The 18,994-nt window shown below is 38.4% G+C and overlaps 1 protein-coding gene across 2 annotated transcripts in view; it reads right to left on the bottom strand.

The window, feature by feature from the left end:
• Positions 1-18,994, bottom strand: part of USP46 (ubiquitin specific peptidase 46) — a 29,923-nt gene that overhangs the window by 9,736 nt on the left and 1,193 nt on the right. For both annotated transcript variants that reach the window (XM_084517659.1, XM_084517658.1), the window contains exons 2-5: positions 9,530-9,610; positions 8,464-8,677; positions 6,573-6,802; positions 2,878-2,954 (exon numbers count right to left, since the gene is read on the bottom strand). In XM_084517659.1, coding sequence (XP_084373785.1) covers positions 2,878-2,954; positions 6,573-6,802; positions 8,464-8,677; positions 9,530-9,610 — 602 coding nt within the window. The remainder of the gene's footprint in view (positions 1-2,877; positions 2,955-6,572; positions 6,803-8,463; positions 8,678-9,529; positions 9,611-18,994) is intronic.

Consider the following 18,994-nt stretch of genomic DNA (forward strand, 5'->3'; position numbering starts at 1 on the left):
GGCCATTGCAGCCCACATGCACAGAGGCTGAAGCCACCCTGCCTGCAAGGTTAGCCTGCTCTCACAGCAGGCAGTTCCGGCTCCTCTTAGAAAGGCAAGGGGAGGATTCCTCACTATTATTTTTACCTGGCATCATCACCACAGAGGCAGATGGGAGAACTGAAGACTGTAAGGATTGCCAGGGCATGGGTACTAGGTTACTTCTGCAAATTCATAAAAGTGGGAACTTTCCATTTTCAAGTTTAAGTTCTTTAAGATTGATAGAGCATGAGAAATCTTACTATAACTATTTCCTTTGGGGGAAGGGAGGTATGCAGGTGAAAATTAGATGGTTTTGTTGCTGTTTACAAGCACAACTTTGGTAGTAGTGTCATCCATCAAGAATTTTCAGCATTAGATGTTTCACAGTTATAAACAGCTGATCATTGAAGTTCAGGCAGTCTGAATGCACAAGAACTACAGGCTTGAGGAACCTTTCTCTACAACTGCAGAGTTAATTTCAAGACACCTCCAACTATCTCCTGTTCCATGAATGGGCCAGTCTTCATTCTGTTTTTATGGTATTTTAACAGGAAAAAGGAATTTTTAACTACATCTGCTCAAGACATACTAATTCAACACTGACCCTATACGCTCCCACACTTCTACAAGCTCAGTGCTACAGTGCAGAAGATGCTTTCTGTTGTTTATATGAATAAATAGTATACATTTTCTGTTTTAAGAGATGACAGAATTCTTAGTGGAATAAAAAAAAAAAAAGCACAGGCAGTCTAGATAACAGGATCAAATGGACTTGTAAACTTTGCAACTCCTGGTGGAAATAAAAATAATGGAAATGTACTGTGTATGTTATTAAACTTCTGTTGCTTCAGGCCCAGTTGTCTACCCTGTGGAGTTAGACTATGCCAGAGGCTTGTGTTCTTTGGACCTTTTCAATCTGAATAGCTATGAAAATAACTGAAAAGAACATTCATCCATAGGGGCAAAGAAATTTGTTTTACCAAAATGCTATGTTGCACAGATTTTCTTTAACTTGCTTTTTCATTGCAGCAGCATTTAAAGCTTTAAAAGCACAGCAGAGCGGTTATCTTAAAAGGGATATAGTGAATTTTACAAGAATGGTAACTTGGTCATTCCTATTAGTGGTAACCACAAAAGCACTTACACTCTGTTTACTAATGAATAATGCAGTAGAGCAGTGAGAGGAAATCTACAGTCTCACTGAATATATGTTTTCTAAACAGAGGTAGACCTGCTTCTAGTGTGAAAGACAATTAGAAGAGATGACAGGTGATAACTCACTTCCTGTTTAATATGTAAAGAGCACCATGTACCTCCCTACCTCTACAAAAAAAAAAAAGAAAAGAGATTTTACTTTCATTTATTTTTAGAAGAAACAATGGATAGCTTTCAAGTAGCATGGGATATTTATTGATGGAGTCAGGCAGATGTGGTTCTGCTGTGTATAAACAACTTTTGGCTTTTTGGCTATCCATACTTTTCAGGACTGTGTAGACCTCTGCTGGAATACTGTGCCTAGTTTTTGGCAACTGCACTTTAGGAAGGGGAATTCAAGAGAGAGGTTCATCTGGAGAGAATGCAGAAGAGTAATGAAAATGAACAGAGACCTAGAGAAGATGACCTGTGAAAGAATGCTTGAATGACCTTAGGCCGTTTAATTTGAAGAAAAAAAAAAAAAAAAGTTAAAAAAAAATAATAAAATAAACCCACAATTCTAGGAAGAGTGATGACATTCTGTATATAAACCACTGCTGCTAAGAGGAAGAGGAGAAACCCTTTTTTAATGCCCAGAATATACAGAAGGTATGCAATGGAGTTACTACTGACAAAAGATCTTTTGGAACAGGAGGGACGAGCATCCCTACTTGAGGGCTAAGGACTTCTACAGTATCCTACAGGAGACTGAACTGAAACTTAGAAGGAATGAACTTACTGCATCTAGCACTTTAAAATGCAACAGTTGTTTCTTAGTACAGTTTTATCGACAGAGAAATCAGTGCTTTCTAACTCAGGAAGTGGTTAGTACCTCATATGCTTTCTCTTTCACTAAATCTCAGTTTGGTGTGAGATGTCAGGCAACATCTCCTAAGTGTTCCAGAAGAACTGCTAAAACTAAATGCAAGTTCAAAGTCGTTAGCCTTTGAAAGAGCTTGAAAAAGTAATTTGGGCAACTGATAATCCTTCAGATCAGCAACACACTTTATTAAACCTAAATATAGTTTTTTTTGTATCAATGTCAAAACTCCGTATATTTTAAATCTCTCAGGATAATCACCCATGCAAACCTGAAATTTATTTTGATCTCTGAAGTATTTAATAGTTAAGCATGTACTAAAAGCAGAACTGAGACTTAGAATAAAAGACTTCTCATTGTATTTTTAGGTTGAGACACAAAACAAGAAACTTATATGGCAGAAAATTAGGCTTTGGGAATCTTTTGCCCTCTAGGGACTCTAGCACTCATTCTACAAAGCATACACTTGACTTTTAATATGCACATAAGTCCTAATCAACAAAGCACTTGACTAAAAGCTTAAAGATAAGCACACACAAATCTCTTTGAAGCCAATTCTTATTCTGCAGCAATTCTTCCAGATGACAAGGCAATAAATTATTTTCCCTGAGAGATCATTTTTTTTTTCTCTTCCAAACACAGGCATTGAAAGTGAGAGTAAAACAAAATCCCTTAATGTGTATTTTGTCACTAGAAGAAACATCCAGTTTGCATTAGTTTTCTTCTGCTTAGGAAAATCTCAAAAACCAATGTTATTCTACTTTTCTATTTTGTATTTACTAGACTTGGAAAATTTAGCAAAGTCAGATAGACATATCTGTCAAAGAGATACATCGATTTACCTTAGACAGTGTGTAATTGAGGTGTTCTGCTCCACATCAACAGAAAGGTCAAGAAAATCTTCATCTTTGCTACTAACCTGTGGCAAAGAATATACATGTAAAACAGACTTAGTAAAAATCATACATCCAAATGCTGTTTATGCCTATGTGCAAGTGCTGAAGATGGAACGATTTCTTAAAATAAATTATACAAAGAATTTATTTTGATGACTTAATTTTGTCCCTAGTTCAGCATGACTGTATTCATTCTGTCAGGTTAGCAACCTGACCAACCCAGCTTTCATACCATTTTACTTCCATCTGTTCTACTTAGCCAAACCCACTGACCATGGATCAGTGGCTGCAGTTTTATGTCTATTAAAGGGAGAGCATCATCCCTTGTGTTAGCTGTAACTGCTCTGTTACATATGGTCTCTTGTTATGCAACACAGCCCAGCTCCTTATTACACTGGAGTTTTATTTATCTGTGTATAATATACTACTTTACATAATCTCACTTTATGCCCTGCATAATTATATCCACCATTAAGGCTGCAGTGAAGATACTTTCCATGTAGGCATTCATTGAGAAGTGTCATTCAACCACATTGTTTTCTCTCTGGTCAGCATTTAAAAGCCTGTCATTATGTTTCTTGTTGACAGACCTGCATTTCCCCATTGAATATTGCTCCTGATCAATAATTTTGAACAGGCTGAATAAGAGGTTACAGGTAAAAACAGCAAAGTGTTAGTGTTTTGCAAAGTAATTATGATTTTGCCAATGTTTTGTTTAGGTGGAACAAGAGGAGAAAAAAAAAAAATCTGATAAAGGGTGTTTTCAAAACCATTAACTGGGACTATTTTGGGAATGGCAGACAAACAGATCTGGAAACATGTTGCAAGTAAAAAATCCCATTTTGGGTCATCTCAGATTTTAGAATACTAAAACTTCCTCATTATCTAAACATATACTTTTGCAGGTTAAAAAATGAATTAGGACAGGTTATCAATAGAATTCCAAAATGCAGAGATTTTCTCTTCATTAATTAAGAGGCTTTTAAGGCCTTGAAAATCCAGAAAAGCCATAATGTCTTTTTCAGATCATAGAAACTAAGAGTGTAGCAGAATTACTGCACATGAATTTAGCCTTATTCAAAACAACCAATTCTGTTTATAAAATGCTGCCTGAACACTCCGTAGTTCTCTTCCTGTATCTGCTTTTCCTTGGAATGACCAAACCACACAAGATAGTGAGATACAAATCACGAACTTCAGTGAGGGGTTGAGTCTGTTCTTCTGACCCAGGTCACTCATGCTCAGATCAGTGCTAGTCTATGTGTGTGGAAGTTATATACTGCTCTGAGCTCATCTTTGCATAATGTCAGGGATCCTATAAACATAGTGAATGCAGTCTGTATCAGTCCTGAATCCAGAAGAACACCTTTAGCGGGATTAATTTTGATATTATCATGGATGTACAGAGGCATAAAGTACATCCAAATAAAATGAACATCAGTTCTTCAAACAAGAATCCTCTCTGAGACAGGATTCTACCCAAAGAGCACAGGAAACCACAAAACTGGCAGCAATCAACTGCAGGATAAACACGTAGCTAGAACTCAAAAGATAGAGCAACAAAACTTTGGAGAACATTGTGTCTCTGCTGCTGGAACTGAAGTTCTGACAGCCACACTGCATATCAAGGAGGTTAAATACTTGGAAAAGGCTTTGGCAAATATAGTGTTTCATCTGAATACCACAAAGAAGTTAGGGATTTTGTTGCTGATTTCAGCACGTAAAATGTTTACAGACTAATTACAGAATAATACAGACCATAACTGGAGGTATCTAGAAAATCAGGTTCAAACTGCACTCTTTGTGAGAACAAGAACTGCTGGAATCTGAATGGTTCTTCATGCACAATATATTCGTATTTTAGCAAAGGGGAACCTTTTAACCCATTTTACTGTTTTCCAAGGATTTCAAGATACAGTAAAAAAAATAAAAATATATATAACTAACTAGAAAAGTTTACTGAGTAGTAAACAGTATTTCTGCAATCACAGGAAGCTGCGGCCAAGCAGCAGTACTTAGCACTATTTTTTCCATAAAGCTTGGTCACTTAGAATTACAAACAGGGTATTGTGCAGTTTTGCTGTTACCCAAGGACACATCCTGACTTAGTACAGTTTCTCTTGTGTAAACACTGGATATTAATTTAGAATTAGGCCACTACTGTTTAAAGAAGCTTGTCAGTTAAAAATATAGTTCTACCCTTCCACTTAACTTGCCAGTATTACTTGAGCTTTCATAATTGAAATAGATTAAATAATTAATTTTCAATCTCTCTGTCATGTTTTCACCTAAACAACCTTGCTCCAGACTTGGTCCAACAGCCCCTTCTCTCATGTTGACTACCACTTTGTCCCTCTTCCCTGTCACTGAACTAAACCTCCTGAGAAGCTGTATTTTCTTGGAGAACAGTGCTATTCTTTATAATTAAATAATATCAGAATGTGTTATTTTAGACATCTGTTATGACCTGGGTAGGATTTATGTCACCTAACATGGGCTGCCTGAAGTTAGACACTTTAACCTCAGCCTGCTGTTGGAAGATTCCTCAGGGCACCTCCTTCTATCTTCAGGCAGGTAATCACAACAAAAAAACTGTGCTTTCTTTGGACAAAGTCCATGGTAGCAATATTTGTCTGAGTTAAAAGCACATCATTCTTAGGCGAGATGAGTTCATTGATCAATTTAAAGCATTGCTGCAGAAACAATTGCAACAGCTCAGTGCAAGGATAGTGGCACCATGGAATGAGCACAAGCAAGCTCTACAACAGCTGTACAACAAGCAAGAGTAGATAGAATACCTGATAATGCTCAAACCTTTATCTCATGTAACAGCCTAGAGACAGATGGAGAGAACTTCCTGAAGGAGCTCTTCTGTAATCTCTATCATCACAGAAGGAGCTGAGAAAAACAGTTCATCCTTGACAGCTACCTTTTACATAGCAAAGGTTAGATAAGGCTAATTCCATCCTTTTTGGAAAGCCAGTTTCACTACTCACCCCCCAAAACAGGTTGCTACTCTCTAGCACATACTCTCTGTGTACTTTCACATACCAGCCTCACTGACAAAAACTTTTTTTTTTTTTTTTTTTTTTTTTTCCCCCCGTTTAAGTAGGAATGCATGATTGGAAACCACAGAAATTGACAGGTGACTTGCAATCAGATTTACTAACTAAAACTACTTTTTACTGGTACTTCAAACACAAGAGACTTCAAATTGACAGCATCCTTTTAAAAATATTAGGAAGATAAAAGAAAACATACGGTTTGTTAATAACAAACCCTCTGTACGTCAGTCACATTCTTAGGAATAAATTAATACAAAATCATTTAACTTTTCACTGGTTCTTGGAATAATGATGCAAATATCTTCTCCTGAAATTACAGTAATAAAGAAGTATACCGATTACCTAGCAAGGATTTTAGCTGTAGAGATAGGTATTATGACAGCAAGACTTGGCATAGGTTAGCCAAGTAACGCCTAGGAAAAAAATTTTAGAAAAGAATATACTCACTTCAAGAAGCAAAGTCTACAGGAAAATCCACAATTCTCAGATGTCTGAAAAGATTCATATATTTATACATATAAAATGTATCTATCTATTAATGGGCAACAACCAAAAAAAATCTATCCCAATGCTTACGGTTTCACAGTTCAAACATCTAGTTTCGTTAGTCAGTGTTCCCTGAAAAATCTCATGCACCCAGGTGAGTTCCTGTTTATTATTCTCTTCAGCTTCATTCATGTTGCCATTTTTCAGTTTCCCATTTTGCTTTTCCTGTTTCTTCTCCTCCTGCAAAATGTCGGCGATGGTATTCAGCAAGTAATTTAAAAACTCATGTGCATCCTGCTGCATGTAGTTGTCAAAGAGATCTGTGAAACAGAGTCAAGATTTCTAAAGCTGAATATATCTGTTTCTTCAAAAAAGCAAACTAAATTCATTATTTCTTTTCAAATGCATACATTGGTCTTTGCTAAGCAGAGGACTTAGAATCATGACAAAGAAAAGCAATTTTGCAGTCACGTTGCCTTCAGTGAGGCTACTTTGAGGGAAGGCTTCATTTCTAACCTAACTTCAGCTGTCTAAAAGGTTAGGCTCATCTTTGGAGTTAGTTGTGTAGGCTTTTATAACAATCAGTGAAGAAAGCAAGATGACTCAATTCAGCCAACTCTCAGTACCTAGAAGGGTGTGAGAAATTGGATGACTACAGAGGGGACCAATGTTAATTCCTTAGACTAGATGCTTAGTATCAGGCAGCACTGACTCCCACCCATATATTCTACATCACTCAGACACTAAGGAACATCACTGAGTTTGGACATGTGGCTGGGGAAAAGGAAGACATTTGATGCTGACACATAACAGTAATAATAACACCATCTAACAAAGCTTATTTTTCACACGCAAGTCTGATGAGCATGGACTTATCCTCTTCCATACAAAATCCTTGTAGGAGGAGGAGAGAATATCTCCGTGGTGATGTAGAACAGATTCTCTAGTGAAGGCTTAATTTAATTTGCCCACCAAGCAGAAGAAAAAAGAATTTCTGTTCCCAAGAAATGTGTGCTTTTATCCCCCTGCTCCTGAAAAAGCCCATGTGGATTTCCTCCAAAAATATTGCACAGAGCCTTTGGCTTTGTAGTGTCTAGTCTGGACAGATGAGCAGGTTAATGCACACCGAGGCTGGCCCTGATTCAGAAAAGCTGAAAACCCAAGATCCAGTCCCCAGAAGTGATCCCCAGCAGTGTAGGGGCACTGATCTCTAGCTGACTCAGAGCTAACTTTGTCACACTTCCAAATGCCTGCTTTGCAATGGACAGTCAGCTCATTTATAGCCTGTCACCGGTGAGCAATTTCTTCCAGGTGTTTAACTCGTATTTTATCTGAGATTCAAAGCTCCCTTGTTTCTAAGTATGCCACCCACACTGATATGAATCCAGGCCAAAATGGAACTGTGTGCAGGCTTCCTTATTCCAAGCAATTCCCCACATCCCTTAAGGAAGTAACACTACAAAATTAGGCATATGCTGCTGCCAACTTCATGCTCAGAAAGGGCCCGATGCATCACAAAATGATGTGCCCACCGCTTTTAAGAACAAGAGAAGTGGTTGACATGAAACCCTCATACACATCTGCCACCTGTCCTCCAGTATGTTTTGGGCTTGGTGTGCCTGTAGCCCTCCCGGGACATACTGCCAACTGCCCACAACGTTTCTCACTAAAATTAATAAAAAAGACCTGCAGCAGAATGCCACCCTATTGCCAGCCCTAGCTCCCTGTTCGGTGTGGTCTGTCCCACCGTGTTGTGAAAGCAGCAAAAACCACACGCCTCTGGGCACTCAGGAAAACTGGTACAGCTATTTCAAGCATATTATTATACACACAGATACTAAAATATTAATATATAAAACAAAGCACTAAAAGCAATTTACAAATCTAACCTAAGATCTGACTAACATGACCACATAGCCCATTAATTAAACTTTCCTGATCAACCTGCAGATGTCTAAGAGGATTCCAGTTTCATACTTACCATTCTCTTTTCGTAACCTCGATATGAACTTCTTTGGTGGAATAACTCCAACTTTCTTCTTCTGAGTAGCAATACTGTGGAAAAGGTCTGCCAGGCAAGTCAGGAGATTTTCCTTCTTTTTCTGTTGGGCCTTGTATGATAACACATTTTCCCGAAACGGCCGGCAAAAGTACAATGCCTGCAGCACAGAGTTACAGTAGCAGGTGTTCCCGAACTGCCATGTAAAAGTAAAAACAATCTTGATCAGTGCACGTCACAAAAAAAAACTAATTACTACATTCAACTTGAACTAGTTCCTACTTCAGCTTCTGCCTTCTGTGTCCCTGCCACATACCAGCCATTTGGCTGCTGTAGGAATGTATTTCCACACCCTCATCTGACACTGAACAGAGAAAAACAATAACAAAAAAAAAAACAACGCTATGGTGGTCTAAATTAACTAGGATATAACATTTCTTCCACTTGCAATAAATACATTTATTGCAGTAGATTCTCTTAAACTTGTTTCCACATATTAATACGTTCTGGCTGGGCTACGTCGTGCTGCTTAGTAGCAAAATGACTAATATTTTCACTTGAAAGAATTACTATGTCTGTTTGATTTATATGGGAATAAACAAGTGATTAAATGGCTTTCTCACACATTCTCTCTTTAGTCAGATAAAAAAAGCTTCTCCTAAGAGAGTTCTTGATGCAGATCATGGTATCTAAGCTTGTACATACTTCCATCACTTCCTACCAAAAATTAAAGAGACTGTCCCATGTGTTTTATAACTGAAATAGACTTTCAGCTTTATTAAGTGTAAGTGCTAACCACTGAAAACACTCAGAGAACACTAAACTTCATACTTCCCCAGAGAAAATATCTTCAAAACATCTGAAACAATTTTGCAAACCCACTTTGCCCAAAATTGGAACATGAACAGCACTCTTTCAAAAGAAGGCAGTCCTGCCTTACAGCAGGATTGGGGAAGGGAAAAAAATAACAAATAAAAAGAAAGCAAAGTTCAAACAACATCAAAACCATCGTTCTGTATATGGTTAGTTTATTGAGAACAGTACTTACATTGACCAATCCAAAGTAGTGTTCATTGATGGGAAACTGCTCTGGGCCAATGTCTTTTTCCAGAGCAGAGGCATTGGTGCCCTAAAGAAAGAGGAAAGAATTAATGTAGAATATTAAGACTCTAAAGTAAAGTCATGGACAGCATCAAGAAATGCATTTTTTCCTTTCACTTACGATTAGCCAAGCTGACTCTGTCTTACTAATGGCCAAGCACGACAGTCACTAGAGCCAAGAAAAATATTTGTCATTCTAGGTAGTGGAGCTGGCCTGACCTGGACACTCTAGTGGTGGCTGATTTGAACTGAAGGGGTCACCACAATAGTGGTTTCCCCCTCCTCCCTTACTTTTACTTTGTACTTGAGCAGCTGGGTGCCATTACCCTCTTGTCTCATAAAGACACTTGTTGATCTTAAGCAAATCCCTGAAAGTTATCTTGGATAAAGCAGTTTTTAGATGTAAAGCAGGTTTTCTAAGCATTGCTGAGACTCCTCTGAATCCCTTCTAATTTGTCAGCAACCTTCCACAAAACTTGGGCTCCAGGACAGCACCCAGTTCTAGTAACAGCACCACAAATGTTAAAAATAAGCATCATTTATGTGCCATTTTGTTCCAGCTAACATGAAGGGTGCATAAGCATCGTTATACCTCTTGGTCACTGTCTCGGTGTACCAAATTATGTTTTGCTGTACTGCTTTTTACTGTACAACAGCAAAGCTGCTTTCACAGCTACAGGTCTGTAAGTACCATCACTACTGTTGTGTCTGGTACCTGGAGCTCTGCTGTATTAAAAAGCCCATTTTTAACAAGTTTAGGTTACCAAGCAGGCCAGATTGCTGCCAGTGCCAGTGCCATCACTCCTGTCCACTCTATAAACATACAGATTCCTGTAGGACCTCAGTAAAAATGCTGTGTCTGGAGAAGCATTCCCTGTGTACAATTATTCAAGATCTATCAGTTAGCCAGTTTTCAAGGTCTGATAATTGTACATGTACTGACATGAAACAGTTATTCCCTTACTGAACATGCTCTGCAGTGTGAAGCATTGATACATCATGCCTTTGTAATTTCTATTGCACAAGAACAGCACAGTTGGCTGACTTTCATAAAACCATGTAAAATGCCACTGCAAAGATGCCAACATGTAAAACATCATTATCCTTTTGCTTTTTGACAGCTGCCTCCCATACCAGCTTTTTGATGGTTTTCTCTGAGGCTGAGATCAAATTATATTTACACAGGTCCCTTCTGACTCTTTTATGCACCAAAAATGCATACACGGCATTTTTTCCTCGTGCTCTGAAATTTCTCGTGTTCCTGAGGTTTGTTCAATATAACACTGGATCAGAGAGCTAGCTCATAAATTAAAATTTTCAGTTACTGGTAAACAAATTCAGTAATTGAGGTGTTTCTTCACCATCTTCTCCCCTATGTCTAATTTGTATTTCCTTACCATGCCTACCATCAACACTGCTTAGCGCTGCTCGCTATATTAGGTTATTATTTCACGTCAACCCATCAAAAGAAGGCAAAGCTTAAGGAATAAGCTGTATGTCCTCACTGGGCTCCACTAAGCCTCAGTGAGAAACTCAGAAGAAGGAAGAATCCACACAAAGCAACTGTTGGCTACTTTCAGCTGAGATGACAGCGTGATAATTATGTAAGGTCTGCATGAAGATCTTTTTTTTTTTTTGCACGGAGAGACAGCCTTGCCAAAGATGCACAGATTCAGCATGGCATCTGACTTCCTGAGAGGGAGGAAACCGATAGACATTTGCCTATCTGATACTAACAGTGAAGCAAACAGCTGCTGATACCCTCAAAACCTTGTCTGATACAAGAAAAATCTGAATACAGTATATTAATGCAACTTCTGAAGAAAACCATCATTGTATTAATACTCATTGTAGGGCATTCAAACCAAAAGAAAGGCTTTCTTCAATGACATATTTAGTATTCAAATTAACTGTCCTAAAATAAGAATGTAATGGATGGTGTTTTTTTTCAGTTTTGCAGGAAGATTTTTCCATGCTTAAAAAAAAAATCCCCTTCTAGAAATTGTGGGAAATAATTGCCTCTTAAAAGTAACCACCTATTCTTTTATAAATTGCAGGTTAGTGTATGCTGTTAGACAAGCAGAATGCAAATGCTCTGCTAACCAGTTGCTCCTACGTTACCCATTTACTTTTCTCCAGGGCCGGGTTTCTTACTTCAGAGGACGCCAGCTGGTTTTGACAAACCTTTTCTAGCATTTAAATCGTCTTGAACATATTGTGAGGAACACCAAGAATCAGGATTTACCAAACAAAATTATCACTGCAAACTAAACAAGTCCATGAGGAGCACTAACTGATCTTCATACAAAATCTATAGATTGCAAAGAAAGTTCCCAAGTACATACTGTTGAAACAACACGTGCTGTCTAACAGCTTATATCATAGAGCTTGCTCTGCAAGACCAGGCCTTGGCTCTTGCAAATATACAATGAAGCACTGTTCTGTTTCTCCCAGTGAAACAGGGAGGCTAAATTCAGTCTTTGGGTAAGTTGATAGAAATCCCACTGACTTCACCAGGAGTCATGCCTTCTTATATCAAGGGCAATTTCAGCCTGGTTTATTCTAAGGTGTCCAAAAAGATAAAATTTACAGAAAAAGAAGATCAGGGAAAGAGTTAACAAGCACAGAGACCTAATACTTCGAAGCAGGATATATTTATTGCATGGAGAAAAATAAAACTAGAGATTTTTTAATAAACTCAAACCTCACCACTCAACATTAACTTCTATATATTACATTTTGTGTATGAAGGCCCCTCAAAAAGCAGTTGACATGATAGCATAAGGAATGGCTGGAAATTTTCCAACTAAAGTATGTATACCAGAAACTATGCACCCAAGCCAGGTTTAAACTGCAAAAAATTTTATTAGAGACGTGTTAAATGTGATACAGGAGTCAGTTTAAACTCACCACATGAAATATAAAAAACATGTTAGACTGTTGTGGTCCGTCTAGAGCAATAATCAACCATAACTATTTAATGTGGCTTTTGAGCACAACTGTCCTTGTTCCCAGTCCCAGCAAGTCATTTTAGTCACTTTGGCTAGTGAAAACCTGCTCAAACATTTTTTTTAATGCAATCCATTCTCTATGGTTTAATAAAAAATTCTGTGCTTCAGGTAGGAGAAATATCCTCCCACTGCTGAACCTACAGTAGTTTCATAAAAATGGTAAGAGTGGCAGTGCAGCCACTGGGAGAGAAACCACATAAATATGCCAATGAACCAAGATCTGCAACTGTTACATAAATTCATATCTTGGTATAGAGATAAAAGAGAGGTATAACTGCTTCTTAAATAATACACGAATGAAGGGAATGCAAGAAAGTGACTGCAGTAGCCAGAACTTATGAGAATGAGAAGTAGGTCAACATAGAAACTCCTACTACACACTCTGTGGTGTTAGTGATCCTTGATTTCTCTGCAGCTTTGTCACATAATTCAGCAACCAGCATTTAGACCTTATGCAATGGCGAAGATGTACAGCTGGAGACATAACCAAGCATGGGTCAGTCTGGGCTAAACCAAGATCTCTACCATAACATCATTCCAAAAACGTTCTGGCCATATGACCTACTTATTCTCCTTCTTGCTGTTTTGCTGTAGGCTTTCCTACGGATAAGTCTAGCAGTTTTCATTTCAACTGAAATTTCTGATAATGTTGCTAAGAGCAACATTAATAATGTTGATAATAATGTTGATAATGTTTGCATCACATGAAGCAGATTAAGTAAAAAAAAAAAAAAAAACAAAACACTCCCATTCCTTTGCATGTCAGCATGTATACAAAATAATAGTGCAGGAGGGAAAAACAAACAAAAAAAAACACATAAGCTTAAATCATTAAATCACGTGTAGCAAAATAAGCTAAATATGGTTATTCTATGGAGGATGAGAAATGGGATAGGGCCAAAATGAAAGCTACTGCTTACCAGAAGACAGCAAATCAGACTTGACTTCGTATGGTGATAGAGCTCTAAATACAGCACTAACTTTCTAGAAATGCTGTATGTGCTTAATTAAAGGTAAAGGAATGCTACAAAGAAATTAGGAGGTTTCCTTTGTCACCTGTAGAAAAGCTATTAAATATGTATTCACCCAATAGACAGAAACATACGTGACCGTCAAACAAGAAAATTCAGATAAGAAAGAACAGGAAATATCTTGTTCACAAGAAAATCTAAAAAATATAAGAAAAACACATAGATGTTGAACTAATAAAACAGAGATTTAATAAATGTATAAAGAACAAGAGGTCAATGGAAGAAGATGGCAAAAAGCAGCTTCAGATCATACACAGCTGTGAAGTAGATATTCTTTTTTTTTGGTATTTGAGCAAAGTGCTAGAAACAGAGTTGTCTCCTAAAGGGAGAAGCTACAGCCTTAAAAAAAAAATTAAGGGTGATGTTGGGACTGGCAGAAAATAGAATAAAAATAGAAATAGCTTCAGGGCCAGGCAGCCTGAGTTTCAGCATTTTGGAAGGCACAGCATATGGGAGGGAAGGGAAAAGGAAGGGAAAGAAAGATGCGGAAGTCCTCCTGACCAACACATGGCAAGGATGGGTAACTGGAAAGAAGAAGCAACAGTAAAGAAAATCCAAACTTGTCTCCCAGAAGCAACACAAAAAGAGTAAGAGTGTGAGAGATTACACCAAGCCATATATATGTGAGTAATTGGAAAAAAACACCTCCTTCATAGATATTAAATGCCAACTCCAAAATTTTTTTGTATTTTTTTTTTAAGTTTAAGTAGCACAAAATAATTGAACCAGATTCGCTGCTTTTTTCCCCTAAAGAAATGTTTAATTGTTCCGCCGGCACAGCTATTTTGAGTTGTCGTTGCCAAGAGATAAAAGTGGAAAGAGAGGGTTCTATGAAAAAGAGAGGGGATCATAGTAAATAGTAAAAGGATAATGACTGACTTAAAAAGCATTGTATGACCATATTTTTGAAAGAAACGTGTTTTAAAACAATGTACATAAATAAATTGCCTTTATGCATTTTTCCTTGGAGTATTCTGTTCTTTAAGACAAATCATAAGAGCATGAACGGAGGCATCGAATTCATTTTTTGCTGGATAAACTGAACTATCTCTAATCACAGATGCTTATATTGCATCTACCATAAATAACTTCAGCTCTTTCACTGTGTTGTTACCAAGAAACAGAAAAAAATGAGGCCCCAAATCCTAAATCACTTAAATATTTTGTGATTTAACATTTAAATGATTTTAAGGCACTCAGTCTTATATACCTTAAAGAGCAAGTATTGGATATGCGCTTCTAGTGAAATGCTCCAAGTTCAATATTTAAATCCATAAGTGATTTTTTTTTTTAAATATTGACCTTTAAAGTTTCCATAATTAGGCAACATTTACCAAACTGCAACTCAGTATGCTCTCATGAGCCTGTCTCCATATCCAGTTTGTTCTTGGATTGGGGGCATTCAGGTTTTTCCTGGAATGAGTAGCAGTAACTTTTTTTTTTTTCTCCATTTTCCTTCTTCTGAAGAACACAAAACCTCAACATGGCCTCACAAGTGAAAAAGAGCCTGAGGTTTTCCTACAGCCTATAATTTCTTCACCAGCACTTTTGGCTGGGCCACCCAGATGACATGCGGTGCCTCAGAGCATTTTAAGGGCAAGGCACCTTCTAGACTTCATCACAGCTGCACCAGTCTCTTTGATAACCTGGAGGACAAAAGACAGAGTATCTTCATTAAATATCAATATAACATGAATTATGAGGGTTGCAGGTATGTTGGATGGCAGGCTTAGAATTCAAAATGATTTTTCACATATTAGAGAAATGCTCTGGAAATGGTTGAAATTCAGCTAAGACGAGTATCAGATTCTGCACACAAGAGATGAATCACCTGAACAGAATGGGAGACAGCTAAACTAGTAGTTTTTGAAAACAAGCAAACAAACAAACAGCAGTGTCTGGAGACTATCATGTAAATGAAAAGCATCAACCACGCTGTACTATTTAAAAATAAAAATAAATATGTAGACATAACAATGAAATTTTTTACAGACGGGAGCTTTCAAAGTACTTGAAGTAACTTTCCTGTTTAACTTGTCACTGGTAAGACTTCAGACAGCACCTTTGGTCCAGGTTTGGTGCCAGGTTTCAACAAAGACAAAGATAATTGGAGAGAGTCCAAAAAAGGGCAGTAAAAATGGAGAACTTAATCCTAGAGAAAACTGAACCTGTATGAAAGTGTTGAACAGGGTTGTGTTGCACAAGACAAACAAGATTGAGGCAGGGCATGAGAACGTTTTCAAGTACATAAAGTTTGTTAGAGAAATGCATTAGTCTGTTCTTGACCTCAAGGGTGGACAAGATGAGAAGTAGGAAGCTCCTATTATGGTAATGTAAATTCAAGTAAGACATTGGGGAACACTTTACCCATAAGGGCATTGAAGCGTTGGGACAGACTGCCCAGAGAGGTGATGTAGTCACCATTGCTGGAAGTCTTCAGATTAGACAGACGTAGGCCAGAAATAACACGGGTATACCAAATGGAATTTCAAAGGACAGTCAGGAACTTTATTTATTGTCCCAGGACAGTTTGGGTGAATTTATTATTAGGTCATTAACAGTCAAATAACCCCAGCATACACTATCCAGTAATGGCTGCCTTCGCATCCTTTGCTTTCATTTCTATATTTTCTGTATGTCATACTGAAATTGTGCTCTCTTGAGATTATTTCTAAAATGGCATTGCTTGAACTGCCTGTAACTAATATTTTCAGATGTAAAAACTATTTTCCTTTATCAATCCACATACATCTTCAGGTAGCTGTTTTACCATCTTGACAGTTATTATTCTGCCTTAATCTCAGTGAGAAGCAGCTTTAAAAGTCATGAAGAAATATACGCCATGAGTTGTCCAAATGAATAAATCCAGTTAAAAGTCATCAATTCTGTAATCCAAGAACACTATTATTGTATGAAGCAGAATCTATTTTAGAGTATTGTCTTATTTTTTTGGTCTAAAGCATTTTCCAGATCCGTGTTAGCAGTTTGATACCTCATTCTGGCAGTGCCCCATATTCAAACATATCCAGCAATGAATTTCTAAAAGCATGACATTAAAACAAACAAACAACAACAACAAGCAGAGTTATTTCTATTTGCTTCCTGAATGTAAAGACTCTTGGGTTTTTATGGTTTTCTCTACAGCTCATTTGTAGGATAGTTAGAAACTTTTTGTTGTTGTTGCTTTTAAAAACAGAGGCTGAAAGTTGCAGGTATTCACATAATCCTGGTGCTAGAACCTGAAGAAAATCACCAATTGTTATGAAACTCATAAAGACTATGAGAAGAGCTTGCGACATGAAAGCCCAATTAATAAAGAAGAAAAGCGATGAGAGAAACTACAGCATTTTTTGTCAAACGATGCCTATAAAACAGGAGCAACTGTGAGGCATCTCAAATATTATGAAGCAGCAGAGATCTGAGTGTGTTTAAAATGTACTATTCATCAAATTGATAGAGCACTCTGAAAGGCAGATAAGATTATTTGAAGTACTATTACAAAATTACAAAAGGGAAAATTAATATCTATTTTCAGCAGAACACTAAAAGCCATTTAGGAGAAACATGGTCCACGGGACTTGTTAGCCATCTCTGTAAAAATGTCAGTACTTTATGAAATGGTTAGATGTTGTTCACTGCCTGTAACAGCAATGTTCCCCAGGCCACAGCTGCCACACGAGCTTAACTCAGAACTCGAGGCTGTATCAAAAGCTCATAAACAGAGAAGCATACTGCAGGGGATTTTGGTAAGCAGCAATCTTAAAATGACAGCATGCCTCTCTAGTTCTGAACCAGCATTCTGTACTTGAGCTTTCTGGGTTATCTCACAAAAACAATGCCAAAGAGGATTACAATGTAATAGGGGCTAAAAACACATCCCTATTTTATGCCTGGAGCCTACAAGGGCTACATGGCACTGGGTGCTGATATTCCTTCTAACAGGGTTTCTTCAATGTATCTTATGCTTGTTCACATCTGCTGCACCTGTCCTACCTAAAAGCTGCTGGTTGCCTGCTGTAAGCCTCCTGCTGTGGCCAGCCCAGTGGACAGGCCCAGTGGATGAATGCTCCCAGTGTCTGCAAGGCAAGGGGAGCATCTCGGGAGCTAGATCTCCATTTTCAGTGAGGGTGGCCACCGAGCCCACGTGTGAGTGCCACCACCAGTTCCTTCAGGCAGGCGAGCCTTCGTCCCACCTCCACCCCAGCAGAACAAATTCTAGACTTCAGGCAGTCAGTTAAATAATAAACACATCCTAACATGCTGCCTATTTCTTAGGCCACAGATCAGTTCTTCAAGCATGTTATGCTACAGGAACAAGATCTGGAAATTAACATCTCTGACTGGTAAACTTCAACAGATGCCTTAAATCAAACTAGCACTGCAAATATATGGTTTTACACAAACAAAAGGTTTGCTTATATAACTCTAACCTTCCAAAATCCCATTCTTATGGAGGGTCATCACAGCTCCTCCTATAGTCCTTTGGATTCAAGTCCACCACTGCATCTAAGTGGGCTCATCTTGAGAGGAGCCATAACGCAGTGTTGCCAAAACTTCCAACAGTTTAATCTTCAAGTCCCAAATTCCTGTAACTTGCTGAATATCTCAGCTTTTTTTTCCTAAGAGGACTCCATAACCCTATGGATTATGCAGAAAAGACTAAATGTGACCAGCAGAACACAACACCTCTGAAAGCTAAGTGCACAGAACCCAAGGAGCATGCGACTTTAGAGCATCATTGCTGTTAAACCAACTTCACCTTCTGTCACAGTACCAGTGCCACGAGCCAGAATTGTCTTGAACTATGAGCCCTTGTGTGCATTTTTTGCCTGAGACTCTAACTCTTCCCTTTGGTCTCCCCATTTCTCAGATGTCTCTGTTGCGGGATATGGTGGCAGTGAGGGCTGAGCAGCACACCACTAGAACAACCCCATCAGTTTCACTGTTTGCTCAGGCTCTGGGAGAAGCTGACTGTATCCAAGGGCATGCCTGAAGCCTGAGAGGGAAATCATGGAGTTCCTGGTACTTTATGCCAATGCTAAAGGCTTACGACCGTCTAACAGTCTCCAGCTGCCCTTCATGCGGTGCTCTTCCACATGGTCTGCAGGGCGTCCCAGCCACCATTCATCAGCCATAAAACTGGAGCCTGCCCCAAGAGGAAGGTGAGCGAGCTCAGGTTGTCTCCTCGGTACTGCAGTTTCTTAAGCCTTTCTTTGCAGTATCACTGGCCCACAGGACTGGAGGTTGTTAAGAATGAAAATTTGACATTGATATAGAAGGGGAGCGGGCTCATGATCTGCACTCTCTCCCCCAGACCACTGCTGCTGACCCCTCTGGGGCTGTGCCCATCGCCTTACCCTAGAGGTAGGC

The sequence above is a fragment of the Aythya ferina genome (assembly GCF_964211825.1).
Source record: "Aythya ferina genome assembly, chromosome: 4".
Taxonomy (NCBI): Eukaryota; Metazoa; Chordata; class Aves; order Anseriformes; family Anatidae; genus Aythya; species Aythya ferina.